This window comes from Hyalella azteca, unplaced genomic scaffold, assembly GCF_000764305.2.
Source record: "Hyalella azteca isolate HAZT.00-mixed unplaced genomic scaffold, Hazt_2.0.2 contig2417, whole genome shotgun sequence".
In the NCBI taxonomy this organism is placed as follows: domain Eukaryota; kingdom Metazoa; phylum Arthropoda; class Malacostraca; order Amphipoda; family Hyalellidae; genus Hyalella; species Hyalella azteca.
Window position 1 is genome coordinate 43,621 of NW_025932693.1, and position 13,827 is coordinate 57,447.

Here is a 13,827-nt window from a genome sequence, read left to right on the forward strand (position 1 = left end):
CTTATATAACGCGAAACTCTCGCGGCGTCCCTTGGTAGGCTTATTTGTGCGCAACGTCTGCCTATGTAAGGACCCAAACATTCGCACTTAAAGGTTGTTATCGTTGAGTGCATTTCAAGTGCAAGAGTTTTTCCAAGTGTATTGATGAGGCACATTCAAGACCTTTCACTCTTAACGAGAAATGCGTCTCATCTCTACTTCCCATTTATAATGCATCTTTATCCGATGTTAAAAGAGTAGCAATTCCTCGATTCGTCAATTATTCTTGCAGCTCTTCCGACAAAATTTGAAATTAGTTTTCTTTTCCGTGTACAATGAATCCCCTCTAAAGTTTCAAGAAGAAAGTTATGTAGTCAGCATGACGGCAATCCTTGCCAAGTTGTGGCCGAAGACTCGAGCAGATTTTTTCACCACTTCAAAATTTGAATAAGCAAATAGGGAACGTTCTAAATAGTCACCGATACAGGAGGGAATTTATTGTTTCCCCTTGGAACAAGCGACGTCCACGACAGCAGCTCCACTCACCACACTGGATCTCCTCCAACAGTTATAGCCGTTGACACCAACAGTGATGCACTTTATGGCTATTGTGAGTCATCCTGACCCACGCTGGGCCGGCAAAAGGGCATACCAGTGCTACTTGCACAAAATTCATCACTATTTGAACTATATGACCCATTAATTTTTCTGAGTGTTCCCTGCAGACGCTAAGAGATTCAACAACATAAACGTAGCACTAATACAAGAAACAAAACTACAACACAGACATAAAACACCCAACATCCCGTCCTACTCCACAATGCGACAAGACAGAGCACATGGAGCTGGCGGGGGTCTCATCACATACATACATGAGAGCGTCTCGTACATCGACACCACACAACAGGCGCGCAGACACATAAATGCAGACCAACACCTTGAACTTCAATCACTTAGAGTACAGACAGGCCACAACACCAACATCACACTCATAAACACCTACATTCCCCCACACAACTCTCCAGGATTACCTGCTAACTACCAATTCTCACTACAGGCCCTGGATACACAAAACAACATCATCCTGGGCGGTGACTTCAACGCCAAGCCCCCAGGATGGTATACATTAATGACCAGCCACACAAAGGAGCACCAATACAGACCAAACATCACACTAAACAACACCCCGATCCCGCACACACACGAAACAAAAATACTAGGGGTCACTTACAATACCTCCATGACATTCGGCCCTCACATCAACAACATAGTGAACAACGCAAACATCAGACACAACTCACTTCGGGCCCTAGGCGGTACCAAATTCGGCAAAAACAAAGAAACACTAGCACCAACATACAAACAGTTCATCAGAACAGTGCTGGCTTATGCCAGCCCCGCCTGGGCGCCCGCTCTATCCAACACAAACATACAGAAACTCCAAACACTACAAAACAAAGCACTCAGGATAGTCACAGGCTGCACACAAAGCGCCCCCATAGAACCCCTTCATGCAGAAACAAAAATACTTCCCATAAAAGCACACCTCGACATGAGAGGAACACGATTCATAGCCGCAGCCATAAACAACACACAACACCCGTGCCACTACCTACGCAACCACCCTCCTACACACAGACAAATAGTGCAAACCCCACACAGATACTACACCAACATACTAGATACAGTACCCCCACCCCAAGGCAACACCAGCACAAAAAAACACTTACACACAATTATGACACTTAGAACGCTGGAGCTGGCCGGCAACAACAAAGTCCTTGGACAAAACACTTACACACAATTATGACACTTAGAACGCTGGAGCTGGCCGGCAACAACAAAGTCCTTGGACACCCATCACCTGACATAAGCAGCACAGAAACAAATCTCTCTAGACTGGAGAGAGTACACCTAGCCAGGCTTCGCTGCGGCCACCACCCCTCACTACAAACATACGCAAACAGAATAGGCCAAGCAGACACAGACACCTGCCCATCCTGCCAGAGAGCTCCCCACACAATCACTCACATTCTCCTGGAATGTCCGCTCTGGCAGGACCTCAGACAACACCACCACATAACCTCGGCCCTACAGCTCTTGGGCGACCCCCTGTCGGTGGTGTCGTACTTGCGCGAGGGGGGTCTCCTGCAAAATTGAGACCGGGGAACCACAACAACAACAACATGCAAATACGTACTTAAAGATAACGTCTAAAGGAAAACGCAAGCCATCATTAACACTTTATATCTTGACCATGAGATTACATATGAAAAATACATGTAATAGATCCCTGCACGGTCACGAAAACATACAAAAATTAACCTAAATTTAGGAATGGAAGTGGAAGAGGTGCAAGCAAAACCTAAACGTTGATATGCCACTGAACGAGGGAGGTTCATGCGATACAAACTAAAACGTGAACCATTCTTAAAAAAATATAACCAGAATAGATGGAAAAATATCCTTACAAAAACAACTTAACCTCCATTCCACTTATGAGTAACACGAAACTTATCTCTACAAGCACCAGAATTTGGAACTTACAAGTAAAACATAATGTACGAAAGACAGTTTGTTTCTACCGGTCACAGCCTGGGACCAATAAAGAAAAGTAATTTGAAGCGAAACACAAATTTTACACCAAGAGAAATTAGCGGGTCATTGTCCAAATAGCGACTCACTTTCTGCCCTTATGTGACTCATGCGTCCCAGTCTGGTCCAGCTCAAAGGCTATCAGTGCTTCATGCACTAAGTGTGTCACTATTTAGACAATATTACCGTACCCATTCATTTTTAGGGTGCACGGAGAAATAAAATGAACGAGAAAAGTTGATCGACTTTCTCGTATTTAACGCAAAAATCGGAAATACTATTGATTGATATCGGATTGATATTTACACTATTGATGTAAATAATGCAAGACACATTTTCACACTACCAGTAACGTAAAAAATGTTTTGGTTTATCATCCTCAACTGTTATTAGAAGAAATAAATCCAACTGCAACCACCAATCCCAAAAAACATCGTAGAAAAATCGTTACCTACAAGGAGGACATGCAAGTCATGAGAGGACGAGACGAGTGTGCCTGCCTGCTTCCGTTAAACAATTATTTTACGAGAGAGAAACTATGATCCGAAGCAGCCAAGAATCTGTGATAAAACAACTATCCGGAAGACAGATGGTCTTCCACCACAGCTTTATTGTATTTTTGTACCTTAAACCATCGCAGAAAATACGCATTTCCTTTTTTAAACAACGCAAAACGACAAAGAATGAGATCATTTAACACCCATAGACAAGGAAGGTGCTAGTACAAAAAGCTATGCAGACTGCAATGCCACACATGAAAAGCCTCAAACTCATATTAATACATCATCTCTCCATCTGATAATTAAACTAGAAATAAAAGTAACATATTACAAAACTCAACCACTATTTATCAGTTTGGTTGCGGCACTGTAGCGCTTCCCTTAAGACATAAAATGGAAACGCGTCAATAAGGAACTATAATTAATCACAGTTGTAAAATCAGAGAATGGCAAACCCATAAACATGTACGAGAAATGTTCTTTACTCCTAATTATAGAATTGCAAATTCACGCATTCAGGCAGAGACCTCACATGCGATAAGCAAGGCTCAAGATATAACAAATATAAGCTTGTTATGACCATTTCTCGTCTTGACAATGTATATTTATATTCTAAGAGCGGCTCCGCTAACGCTGTTCGGAAAAGGTGATGTGAAAATTCACGATGTAAAGTTTGAACATACTTCAAATTGATTCAAATCCTTTTACGGCCAAGCACGCCAGTTTCGTGTATCAAAGATGCACTAATTAAGCATATAATTAAATCTCTTATCGCATTGAAATTCTTATCGACTCGGTCCAGTCCAGACATATATGCATGGTAATCAGATCCAATTTATATCAGTAATTAGTATATACGATACGGTAATCACTGGTTAATAATAAAAAAACAACGTTCAAAATATTCTTGAATGAGGAAATGTGCAGTAATAAAAATAGAGCGACTATAGCCTCGTTAAAGACATGTTAGTTTTCAATTCTGCCACGAAGCTTTCAACAGGACTATTGCCTTCCGCAGCACAATCGTAACATGCTCAACTTAACCATTTTCCTAGGAAGAGATAAAATTAAAGTAGCGCACAGCCATTAGATTAGAAATATGTTGTATAAGTTAAAGGCGATAGGAAAGATTTTCGTGTTTGTAGTTATCAAATGCGTTGGTAGAGACTTGCAGTGATTGTAGTCATCTAATGTGTTGGTAGAGACTTCCTACGTTAGCAATATTCGTGGTGCGTGTTATTGTTAAAGTTCATAAAATCGTCGTGAGTTTTACATTTTGAAACGTTCATAGACGTTGGTCAAGACTTTGGTGATCTCGGCAGAGAAATACTTCCAAGGTAAGCCATACTTCTCGACGTCCTGCTTGTCAGGGTGGTAGTGGATGCACGCCTTCAGGAACAACTGCCAAATGAATCATGGAAATTATAGAAATACTCACAGCAGAAATGATGAGTCTTGAGCTTGAATAAAATCGATTATTAACAGAAAAATATGCCAGTTGAACAGTTTTATTTTGAATTATTACGACAGTTCTAACATTACATATGTTAGGACATGTTAAACACAAAGCTTTTGAAGCAATATGGTACTGAAAATGAAGGGAAAGTTGAATTAAAGTCGAACATAATAAGGTTCCGTCAACATATTTGGCTACTTCAAGAGCTTACCTTCTTCAGATTTGACAGACCCATGGTCTTGAGCTCAGCTTCGGTGAAGATCAGTTTGTGGTCCTTGTTCTTAGGAGGGAAATTCTGGTAGATCTTCAGCAGCAGAAGATGAGTCGAGCCACAGCTGTACTTTGATTGGAAGTAGTGAAGCCTCGACAGGTCAAATTGAAGGCCCTGAAAACGGAGAAGAAAATATAGGTTGCACCGAAAAGTTTAATAACTTCCCGTAACCGGAGGGCAACCTTGACTGAAGAAATGGCAATATAAGATCTTGTATATATGCCAAATCTATTGATGATCTATAATTCTATATTGTAGACTAAAGTTTGTAAATTAAATAATCAATTGATTCGATGTCTAACATCAAACCAATTCCATCATAACAGTTCAGCCTCTAATATGAACCTTCAATTCTCAGGTTTAAGTCAGGTCATTTTAGCAAAAGTAGCATAACAACATTAGATTTCTGCACTACCCAAATATCAATTTGAAACCGAAATCTAAAAGATTTTTTCCAACATTTTGTGCCAGACCTAAACCATTTTATTTAATATTAGTATTTTTCTCACCATTTAGTGACAAATTAAAGAGAAATTTCTATTCTATGAAGAATACATTGTTTACTCACAGCAAGGTGTTCCTGTCGCAGCTCTTCCTCGCGCCGCTGCTGCTCCACCAGGGACTCCTCCTGGAACCTCGCCACGCTGTCACGCGCCAAAATGAACCAGTCTGGAAAACGGCAACTTTATTATTCAACACAACTATATAGAGCAACAGCATGCAATAAACGTACAGCTAACTTATTCAGCAGAAAATTTAACAAGTTTGAAGGTTTGATGAAATTTATTGTCATTTAATAGGACGTGCAACATCTAGGCATACAGGATAAAAGCAGTTAACCATTTCTTTGGCTTAGTTTCAGCTTGAGAAAATTTTCGATATATTGCCCTGGGAGAATCAATAAAGTGCAAAATAATCAATATTTATTCTTGTAATGTCCACAGGTTATTTTAAAATTCTCTCATGGGGTCGAACTCATGTTTTATACAAAACAAACGCCAATGACAGTAGAAAGACTGGTGGAGTGAATGGAGCCATACCCTCATTGACAAAACTTTTAGGCGCTGCCGAGTGTGCCAGCTGCAAGCTATGGATGAAGTATTTCTTGGCTTTGCATGGCATCTTCAGAATCTGATCGTAGACTTTGCCTATGCGGCTTGATGCTATGGCTTCATGTTCAATCTGTGAGAAATAAATAACATGAATCACACAAGAAGTAATTCTTCAATATTTTTATTAATGCTATCACCTCATCTTTTAATGTGAACTGTAAGCTTTTTGCCGATGACGCCGTGTTCTATGTCCCCGATCTCTGCCGCGTCTACGTCGTGGGAGTACCCTGGCCTGCGCGTCGGCCGGATGCCCGGCATACTCGCGGGTCAGGCCAAACGGCAGAGGCTCCCCGCCCGGATCGCTACCGGACGGAGGCTCCTCTCTTCATTTTTTCAACCAAAGGTTGGGGACCTCGGCCTCCCCTTCCCCCCTACCCACTTCTTTGGCCGCCTGTCTTTCCTGAGGCACCCTATGCCCTTCTCTTCTCTCACATTTTCTTCCTACTCGTAATTCTCCTCCTGACCCAGGGTATCCATCCCAACCCTGGCCCGCACCCCTGCTCAGTCTGCTCCCTCCCAGTTACAAAGCGATGTTAGTCGTTCCTGTGCTCCAGGTGCAATGCCTGGACCCACAAACGGTGCTCCGGGCTTTGCTTCATTCACCTCTACTCCGCAGACTGGAATCAGTTAGCAAAGGCTCCAGTTAAGAAAAAAATTGATTAAAAACAAAGAATATTGATTACATTTACCTCGCTGAGCAAAAAAAAAGTTCACTTATCGTCTCACAAATTACAAGCCGTCCTGTAAGCTTACAGATACAGAAAAAATGCTATGATGCTGCTGATATGAAGCTTGCAGTGGACAAGGTTGTTGTGAATGCTCAATGGCATGTTCATGGATACTGTAATATCACATCAATAATACAGTAATATCCCATCAATAATACCATACCGTCAACTGGGTGATTTGGCCCTGTTCATAATGATGGCCAAAGTGGGGTAATAAATGGTCATAAACAGTGGCCAAAGTCACTCAGGTGTTTATGACCTGGTTTACAACCCTGGCGTTTATGACCCCGGCGTTTACGACCCCGCGTTTACAACCCCAGCATGAATCAAAAACACAGGGGAAGTCACCCCAGTTGACGGTAATTAATGTTTATGGTAATATCATATCAATGAAGGAAAAACTAGTAAAAGTCACAGAAAATGTCATTTATTCTACCTCTACATTGTCTACAATGAAAGAGGAGGACTTCAGAGTACTGTTAGTAATGGATGAGTACGCTCTGCATGCTTCAAATGTTTTAAAATTAAGTTTTATTCCGAGTGTCCCGAGAAGCCCCGTTCGACGGGGCTACTCGGGACACTTTTTTTTTTGCTTCTGGCACCTTACGAATAGCATATGGAATTTTTTTGACAATGCCATTTGATAGCCCTTGCAAAGAGCTATAAAATGAGCCTAAACTTGTTTATGAAATGTTTCATCGTAAGAAGTTATTAACAGTTATTAACAAAAAAATGCTCAAAACTGTCCCGAGTAGCCCCGGTTGATGGTATGTCCCTAATGTGTCGGAATATGGTTGATGGTATGTCCCCTTCTTACCATTGGAATATGGTTTACCCTATTAATGATGGTAAGAAGTTTTTAACAAAAAATTCTCAAAGCCATGCCTTATTAGTCATTACCCTGTTTTAATTTGAAGGTACGTACCAAAACCAAAAGGAGACCCAACTTAATGCCTTACTGCATACCAAGGAGTGAGGAGTCCTCACTCCTTGGTACCATCAAACGGGGTAAAAAGGGATGGTTTTGAGCATTTTTTGTTAATAACTTCTTACCATGAAACATTTCAGAAACAAGTTTAGGCTCATTTTATACCGTCAACCGGGGCTACTCGGGACGGGCAGGGTAACTCGGGACAGTCCTCCGACACGGCATAAAACTGTTTTAGTAACAAAACTAATTGGAATATTGCGTAAACGTCAACATTTTTCTTATCCATGTAGTATAAAGGAAGTTCAAAACTACTACATTCACTAGCTTTGAAAAATTCCTGAAAAATATGGTGAAAAACAATATTTTGAAAAGTTACTTCTGCTAACGTCTGTAGTAAAAAAAATATTCACCGTATTAAAAAATTTTGCTTATTTCATTCCAAAAAAAATGGCGGTCATTTCCGCACAGCGGGGCTACTCGGGACTTCCCCCTCCCCGGGGCTATTTGGGACACCCCAAAAGCACATTTACAGTAGAACCTCAGTTAGCAAAGGCTCCAATTAAGAAAAAAATTGATTAAAAACAAAGAATATTGATCAAATTTACCTTGCTGAGCAAAAAAGTTCACTTATCAAAAAATTACCAGTGCATCATCAGTCATCACAAAATTGTGCATAGAATGTCATATTTAGAATTGTGCACCAGACATCGTAGAATGGAAAGTAATTGACCTAAGCTATTTTTTATTTCTCCAAAACATATGATGGTTGTCACTAAAACATTCCTTTCTGTTTCAGGTATGTTTTTCACTATCTATTTAGTGCATTTTCTCATTTATGGAAAAAATGCACTATCGCGCTTGCCATGTCTGTCTCACTGTCTGTCCGTTCATCTGTCCGTCCATCCGTGACCTCAAGTTTTCGTCAACGAGAAAATGAGCTCTCTGTCACTCACTGCAGTGAGTACTGAGTTATATTTTTTTTAATTCCCTTAACCCAATTAAAATGGTGTGAAATTACAAGCCGTCCTGTAAACTTACAGATACAGAAAAAATGCTATAAGGCTGCTGATATGAAGCTTGCAATGCAAGAGAACAGCATTGGGTTCATGAGAGGTGTGCGAAAGAAAGGCAAAGCAATACACAGAAAAGTGGATGTGTGAGCAGCACAAGGAGGAGGAGCGTGAAAAGAGGAAAATAAACCTCACACTACTACAGCTTAATATCAACGGAATAAGAAACAAACTTGAGGAACTGAAGGAAATAGTGCAAAAGAAGAAATCGCATGTCATAATGATCGAGGAGACCAAACTTCAAGAACAGCACAAAACACCAATACTGGAAGAGTACTCATCAGTCAGATGTGATAGACCACAAGGAAATGGCAGAGGAGGGTTGCTAACCTACATCCATAGCAATCTTCAATTCAGGGAGCTCACCAACTTCCAAACTTATATTAATGGAGCAGAGAGATCTGTAGTGGAAATAAGAGACGGAAGGAACTTCACATTGAGACTGGCGAATATATACATACCACCAAGAGATATCAATGCTGATCAGGATGAAATAAAAACAAACCAGTGCATCCAAGAGCTACTAACAGCTGATACCATCCTAGCAGGAGATGTGAATGTGCATGCTCCTCTCTGGCACTCCAGCATCACAGATGCCAGAGTAATATACATAGAAGAGCTGCTACTCACCTCAGATATGACCACGATGAATGAAGAAACACCTACTAGAATACCATTTGATCAGACACAAAGACGAACATCACCAGATATCACAGTACTCTCACAAGACCTGAAGAGATACTCAAAGTGGGAAACAATGACAACAACATCATCAGACCACCTCCAAATCATACTGGAAATACAAACCCACAATAAAGAAAAGAGTATAAGAATACAGAAGACCTATATTAATTTCAAGAAAGCAAAGTGGGATTGCTACAAAGAATATATTGGCAGTATGCTAACAGTAGATGATGGAAGACCATATAACATCAGAGAGGCAACAAAGAGAATATAACTAGCAATAAGGAAAGCAAGCAAGAAATTCATACCACAAGGAAATGTAAAATTAAAAATAAATCCCTTACTGGAGTGCATAAAGGAACAAATAAGAGATAGAGACAACACCAGAGAGATTGGAGAAGACCCAGAGAGAGTAAAAGAGTTAAACAACAACATCAATGAAAACATCAAGAAGCATAAGAGGGAAAAATGGAAAACATTTGTTGCAGAAGACTGGGACCAAAGGAAAAACACGGATAAATACTGGAAAGTGATGAAGGGAATTCAGGGTAAGACCGAGGGAAGAGTAACTAATATCATGATCAAATTTGGAATGAAGCTGAAAAAGGCCAAGAAATAAATTGCAGGTTTTGCTAAGCTATACACGGGATCCGCAAAGAAGGTAAGCAGCAGACTCAAAAGAACAACTAACTGGAAGCTAGAGAAGATAGTGAGAGAGGAGGTTGTTGTTAGGGGCCACATGCTGGTATATAAACTATTTAGTAATTATTATAAGTGTCTTGTATTAATCCTCTCTTTCTATTGTCCCAGTGTGTGATTACTTGAGCGACAGCCAGATAAATTCAGACTAGTGTAAAATCACATTCATTGACAGTCTGGCTAGTTGAGTGAAGCAGTGCAATACTGATCTGCTCCTATTTCGTGCTGATTAACCTGCTATAAACAAACCTGCTTCCTGGTCATTTACTGCCATGCTGACTCATCACTGACCTCATATGAATATCATGGCTCTTAAATAGGTGAGTAAAGGGAATAATTTCGCCACGCATCTCAGTCCTAAATTTTAATTATTGAATGTTATCAGTAAATGTTTGTAAATATCATCAATCATCCCTTTAAATTGTTCTAGAGTTTAGTAGGAGGTAGCTAATGTGAATTTATGATTTTCAAGTGTATGTATGTGTTTCAAGTGTTTTGTTGGATAGGTTTTATGTGTTCTTGTTCCTGCACTTTTGCAGAGCGGCCAACGTGGGGCATATTCTGGGCCAATTTGGGGCGCATTCCGGCAAGTTCTGAGCTAGTTTGATGCCAGTTCTGGACAAGTGACAGGCAAGCTTTGGGCTGACTGAGCTACATTGCAGTCGAGTCTTGGGCTGCTCTTGAGCTACTCAACCTATGTCACGAGAAACTCGTATGACCTATGTCACAAGAAACTCGTATGACCTATATCACGAGAAACTCGTATGACCTATGTCACGAGAAACTCTTATGACCTATGTCACGAGAAACTCGTATCAAGCATGCGACAATATATCAGAGCTGTCATTGAATCTGTCAAGATGGCTTCTAGCAAACAAGCTAGTGGCACATACAGACAAGACCAAGTTGAGGCTTTTTACTCCCAGACCAGTTTCCATTTTATGTGACACCACCTTCAATGGGACAATTTTACAATGGATAGATGAATTCAGGTATCTTAGTTTAATCCTAGATAACAAGATCTCCTTCAATAAACACATTAACCATGTCTGTCAGGGACTGAGCAAAGCCCACGGAGTTCTGCGTGCTTTATCAAATGTTTTACTTTTTCCTTCATTAAAAACGTTCATTAAAAACGTCCTTATCAAAACTATCAAGCACTTTAGTTAATCTGGGGTGGTGTACCTTTCAATACAAAAAAAAACAAGTCATCACACTACTTAATAAATCGTTGCGTTCTATGCTTAGGATTAGGTATGACAATAATATTCCATTGATATGCACCAACAAATTGTATAGGCAGTCAAAAATTTTAAAACTCGATGATATGGTTTAATTGTGTGTGTCAAATGTTTTAATGAATTGCCAGATGAGTTCAGACAAGATTGCTCTAAAAGGTTTTTAAAAATAAAATAAAGTGATTTTATTTTTAACCAGTTTCAATTTGATTTTGATTATTATGCAAGTTTTAGGCATTTTAGCTAGATGTTGCAGCTGTACTCTGTTTTACTAAGTGTAATGTTGATATTGCCTCTTTTATGCCGATTTTTCTACTATGAGATGCAGTTATCCCTTTTTTTAAGGCTTTTGTCATTGGTTTTGCTTATTTTAGAAATTTGTTACTTGTTTGTTCTAATCTTTGTCTTGTTATCATTGGAATTGAGTCTTGTACCTATTGTTTTGCCTGCAAAGCTTTTTTAGCTTATATGGGCATTCACCTGGAAGCCTTGCTATTTTATTTCACGTCTCTTTCATATTTGATTGTAACGTGTGCTGTGTGACTAAATAAATAAATAGAATAAAAATAATCCGTAATCACAAGTGCTGTTGATTTTGATGTGTAATTAAATTAAAATTTGGGCAGACACAAGTTTTTTTGCATTATTTTCATGTTCTCAAAAATAATTTAGGAAAACATTCAACTGAGCATAAATGATATATTCATGTCAAACACTAAATTGCCTATATTCAGGAGAGAAAAAATAAGACCAACAAGTTTAGCAACTTAGAAAGAAGATGTCATTAAAAGGTTTCAAAATTTGACATCAGTGGTTAGCTTTGCTTCACTATTATTCTCACCTCAACATCTCTAGCAGAGATGACAGCCTCCACATACCAGTCCAGCACCTCCATGATCAAGGACATCTTCAGCTCCTCGCTGTCCATCACTGCCTTCTGCAGCAAGCTATCCCCTGAAAAAGCAATAATTGTTTAATATGTTATTTACAAACTACATATATTTGAAGAAAAAATGAAAGGGAAATATTAGTTGAGCATATAGATATTTAAAAATACTTTCTTTCTGAGCTATTGTATTCACCCAACAATAAAAAGAATTCTAGACAATTTCAATGTTTTAATCAGAACACAAAAGCATTTCTGAGACATTCCACAATGTAACAACCAACACATAGATATATTCAACATACCCATTGCAACAGCCTGCATAGACTCAGCACTGGCAGTATGCAGGAGGACGTCACCACTGAGCACCTCAGCCTCGCTCACCACAAGGGGATCACGTGCCCCCAGTCGTCTCATCTCTTCAATGGGACGATAACATTCTTTGAGGTGGCTTAGACTTGTCTTGTAATCTTTCTTCTCCAAAGCTTTAACAGCAGCATTGAAGAGTGTCTTACCCATGTGAGTAAAGCACTCAGCTTGATGCTCCTCCACATCCAAAATATTGCACAACTTCTCAAGCCCACCCATGTGCATTGGGAATGGGAGATCAACGTACTTCTGAAAACTAGAGTTCAGGCACTGGTTTCGAGAAGATTTGACACCCTCAAGCCATGAAGCAGTCTTGCAAGTTGCTCCAATTTTCTCAGCATTATAGAAGCCACTGATAGCTTCTTTGTAGTAGAACGAGAGTTCATTAAAAGCCTTTTCATTTACTTCAATATTGCGGGTGATTGCCCAGGAAGCTAGACCAATATTCTTGTAAGCAGAAGATTTCTGATCAGCATTATTTGCAGTTTGCACTGCTTTATAGTAAAGAGAACAGGCTTTCTCCAACTTAGATCTTTTGAGGATAGGGGCCAAGCCATCCCGTTGAGCTTGAGTGTAGAAAGAGTTACCTTCCTGGCGATATGAATCGGATATGTTAACACTTGACCTACTCATTTCTAATCTAATAATAAGCCTTGCAGCCTTATATAATTAAATTAAGCTACTGTAGTCAAATTACAAATTATTGTCTGCAAAACAACAGATGCCTGCAAAACAAGGTGCTCAATTCATTACTTATTATTATGAAAGGAATAAAGTGGATTGTAGGTTGGTCATCATTACCATGGTGCAGAGAGCAAATATTCAAAGATTTTTGGTAACACATACCAAAGTATCAAAATCTGTCTCCAGGAGGTCTTCCACACATTTCTTAGTAAATACCAATTTACATGTATTTTGGTAAGAAATCCAGCATTGTCACTTATTTGATCCAAAAAATTTTAGCTGAGTAGCTAGAAAATTTTACCTTGAACACTAGTCTCTGCTAGGTTTTGTTTAACCCATTAATGCCGAGCGGTTCCATTTGGAACCAGCAGAAAAAAATGGATTCATAATAAAATTGTATGGTCAAATCAATATACAAGTGGATGCGTAGGTTTGATACACATCTTGTCCATGTTCTGGCAACGTTTGGTTTTGCTGCGCCGACTACTCTCTGCTCAGTTAACATTAAAAGATTGTAAGTACCGGGTGTCAGACAGAAGGGCTTGACATCATTGCAGAGAAAGGTAAGTAGTTTGTTCTAAGAATATATTATTTATAAGTTAGATGCAGAATTTTATCGATAAAG

At 39.5% G+C, this 13,827-nt stretch overlaps 1 protein-coding gene across 1 annotated transcript; it reads right to left on the reverse strand.

The window, feature by feature from the left end:
- Positions 1–2,210: 2,210 nt before the first annotated feature.
- Positions 2,211–13,240, reverse strand: LOC108669893. The gene is made up of 6 exons (XM_018157324.2): positions 12,455–13,240; positions 12,105–12,217; positions 5,842–5,983; positions 5,370–5,470; positions 4,742–4,915; positions 2,211–4,475 (listed from the first exon to the last, which is right to left on the reverse strand). Exons 1-6 carry the CDS (start codon positions 13,149–13,151, stop codon positions 4,344–4,346), a joined length of 1,359 nt encoding a protein of 452 aa, XP_018012813.1. The 5' UTR covers positions 13,152–13,240; the 3' UTR covers positions 2,211–4,343.
- Positions 13,241–13,827: the final 587 nt, after the last annotated feature.

Bases quoted from the DNA above. Each gene is read 5' to 3' on its own strand.
- LOC108669893 (XM_018157324.2), bottom strand. From the start codon at position 13,151: ATGAGTAGGTCAAGTGTTAACATATCCGATTCATATCGCCAGGAAGGT. The intron at 5,471-5,841 runs GTATGGCTCCAT...GCCGTTTTCCAG, and splicing joins TAAAAGTTTTGTCAATGAGG to ACTGGTTCATTTTGGCGCGT. The intron at 4,476-4,741 runs GTAAGCTCTTGA...TTCATTTGGCAG, and splicing joins GTCTGTCAAATCTGAAGAAG to TTGTTCCTGAAGGCGTGCAT.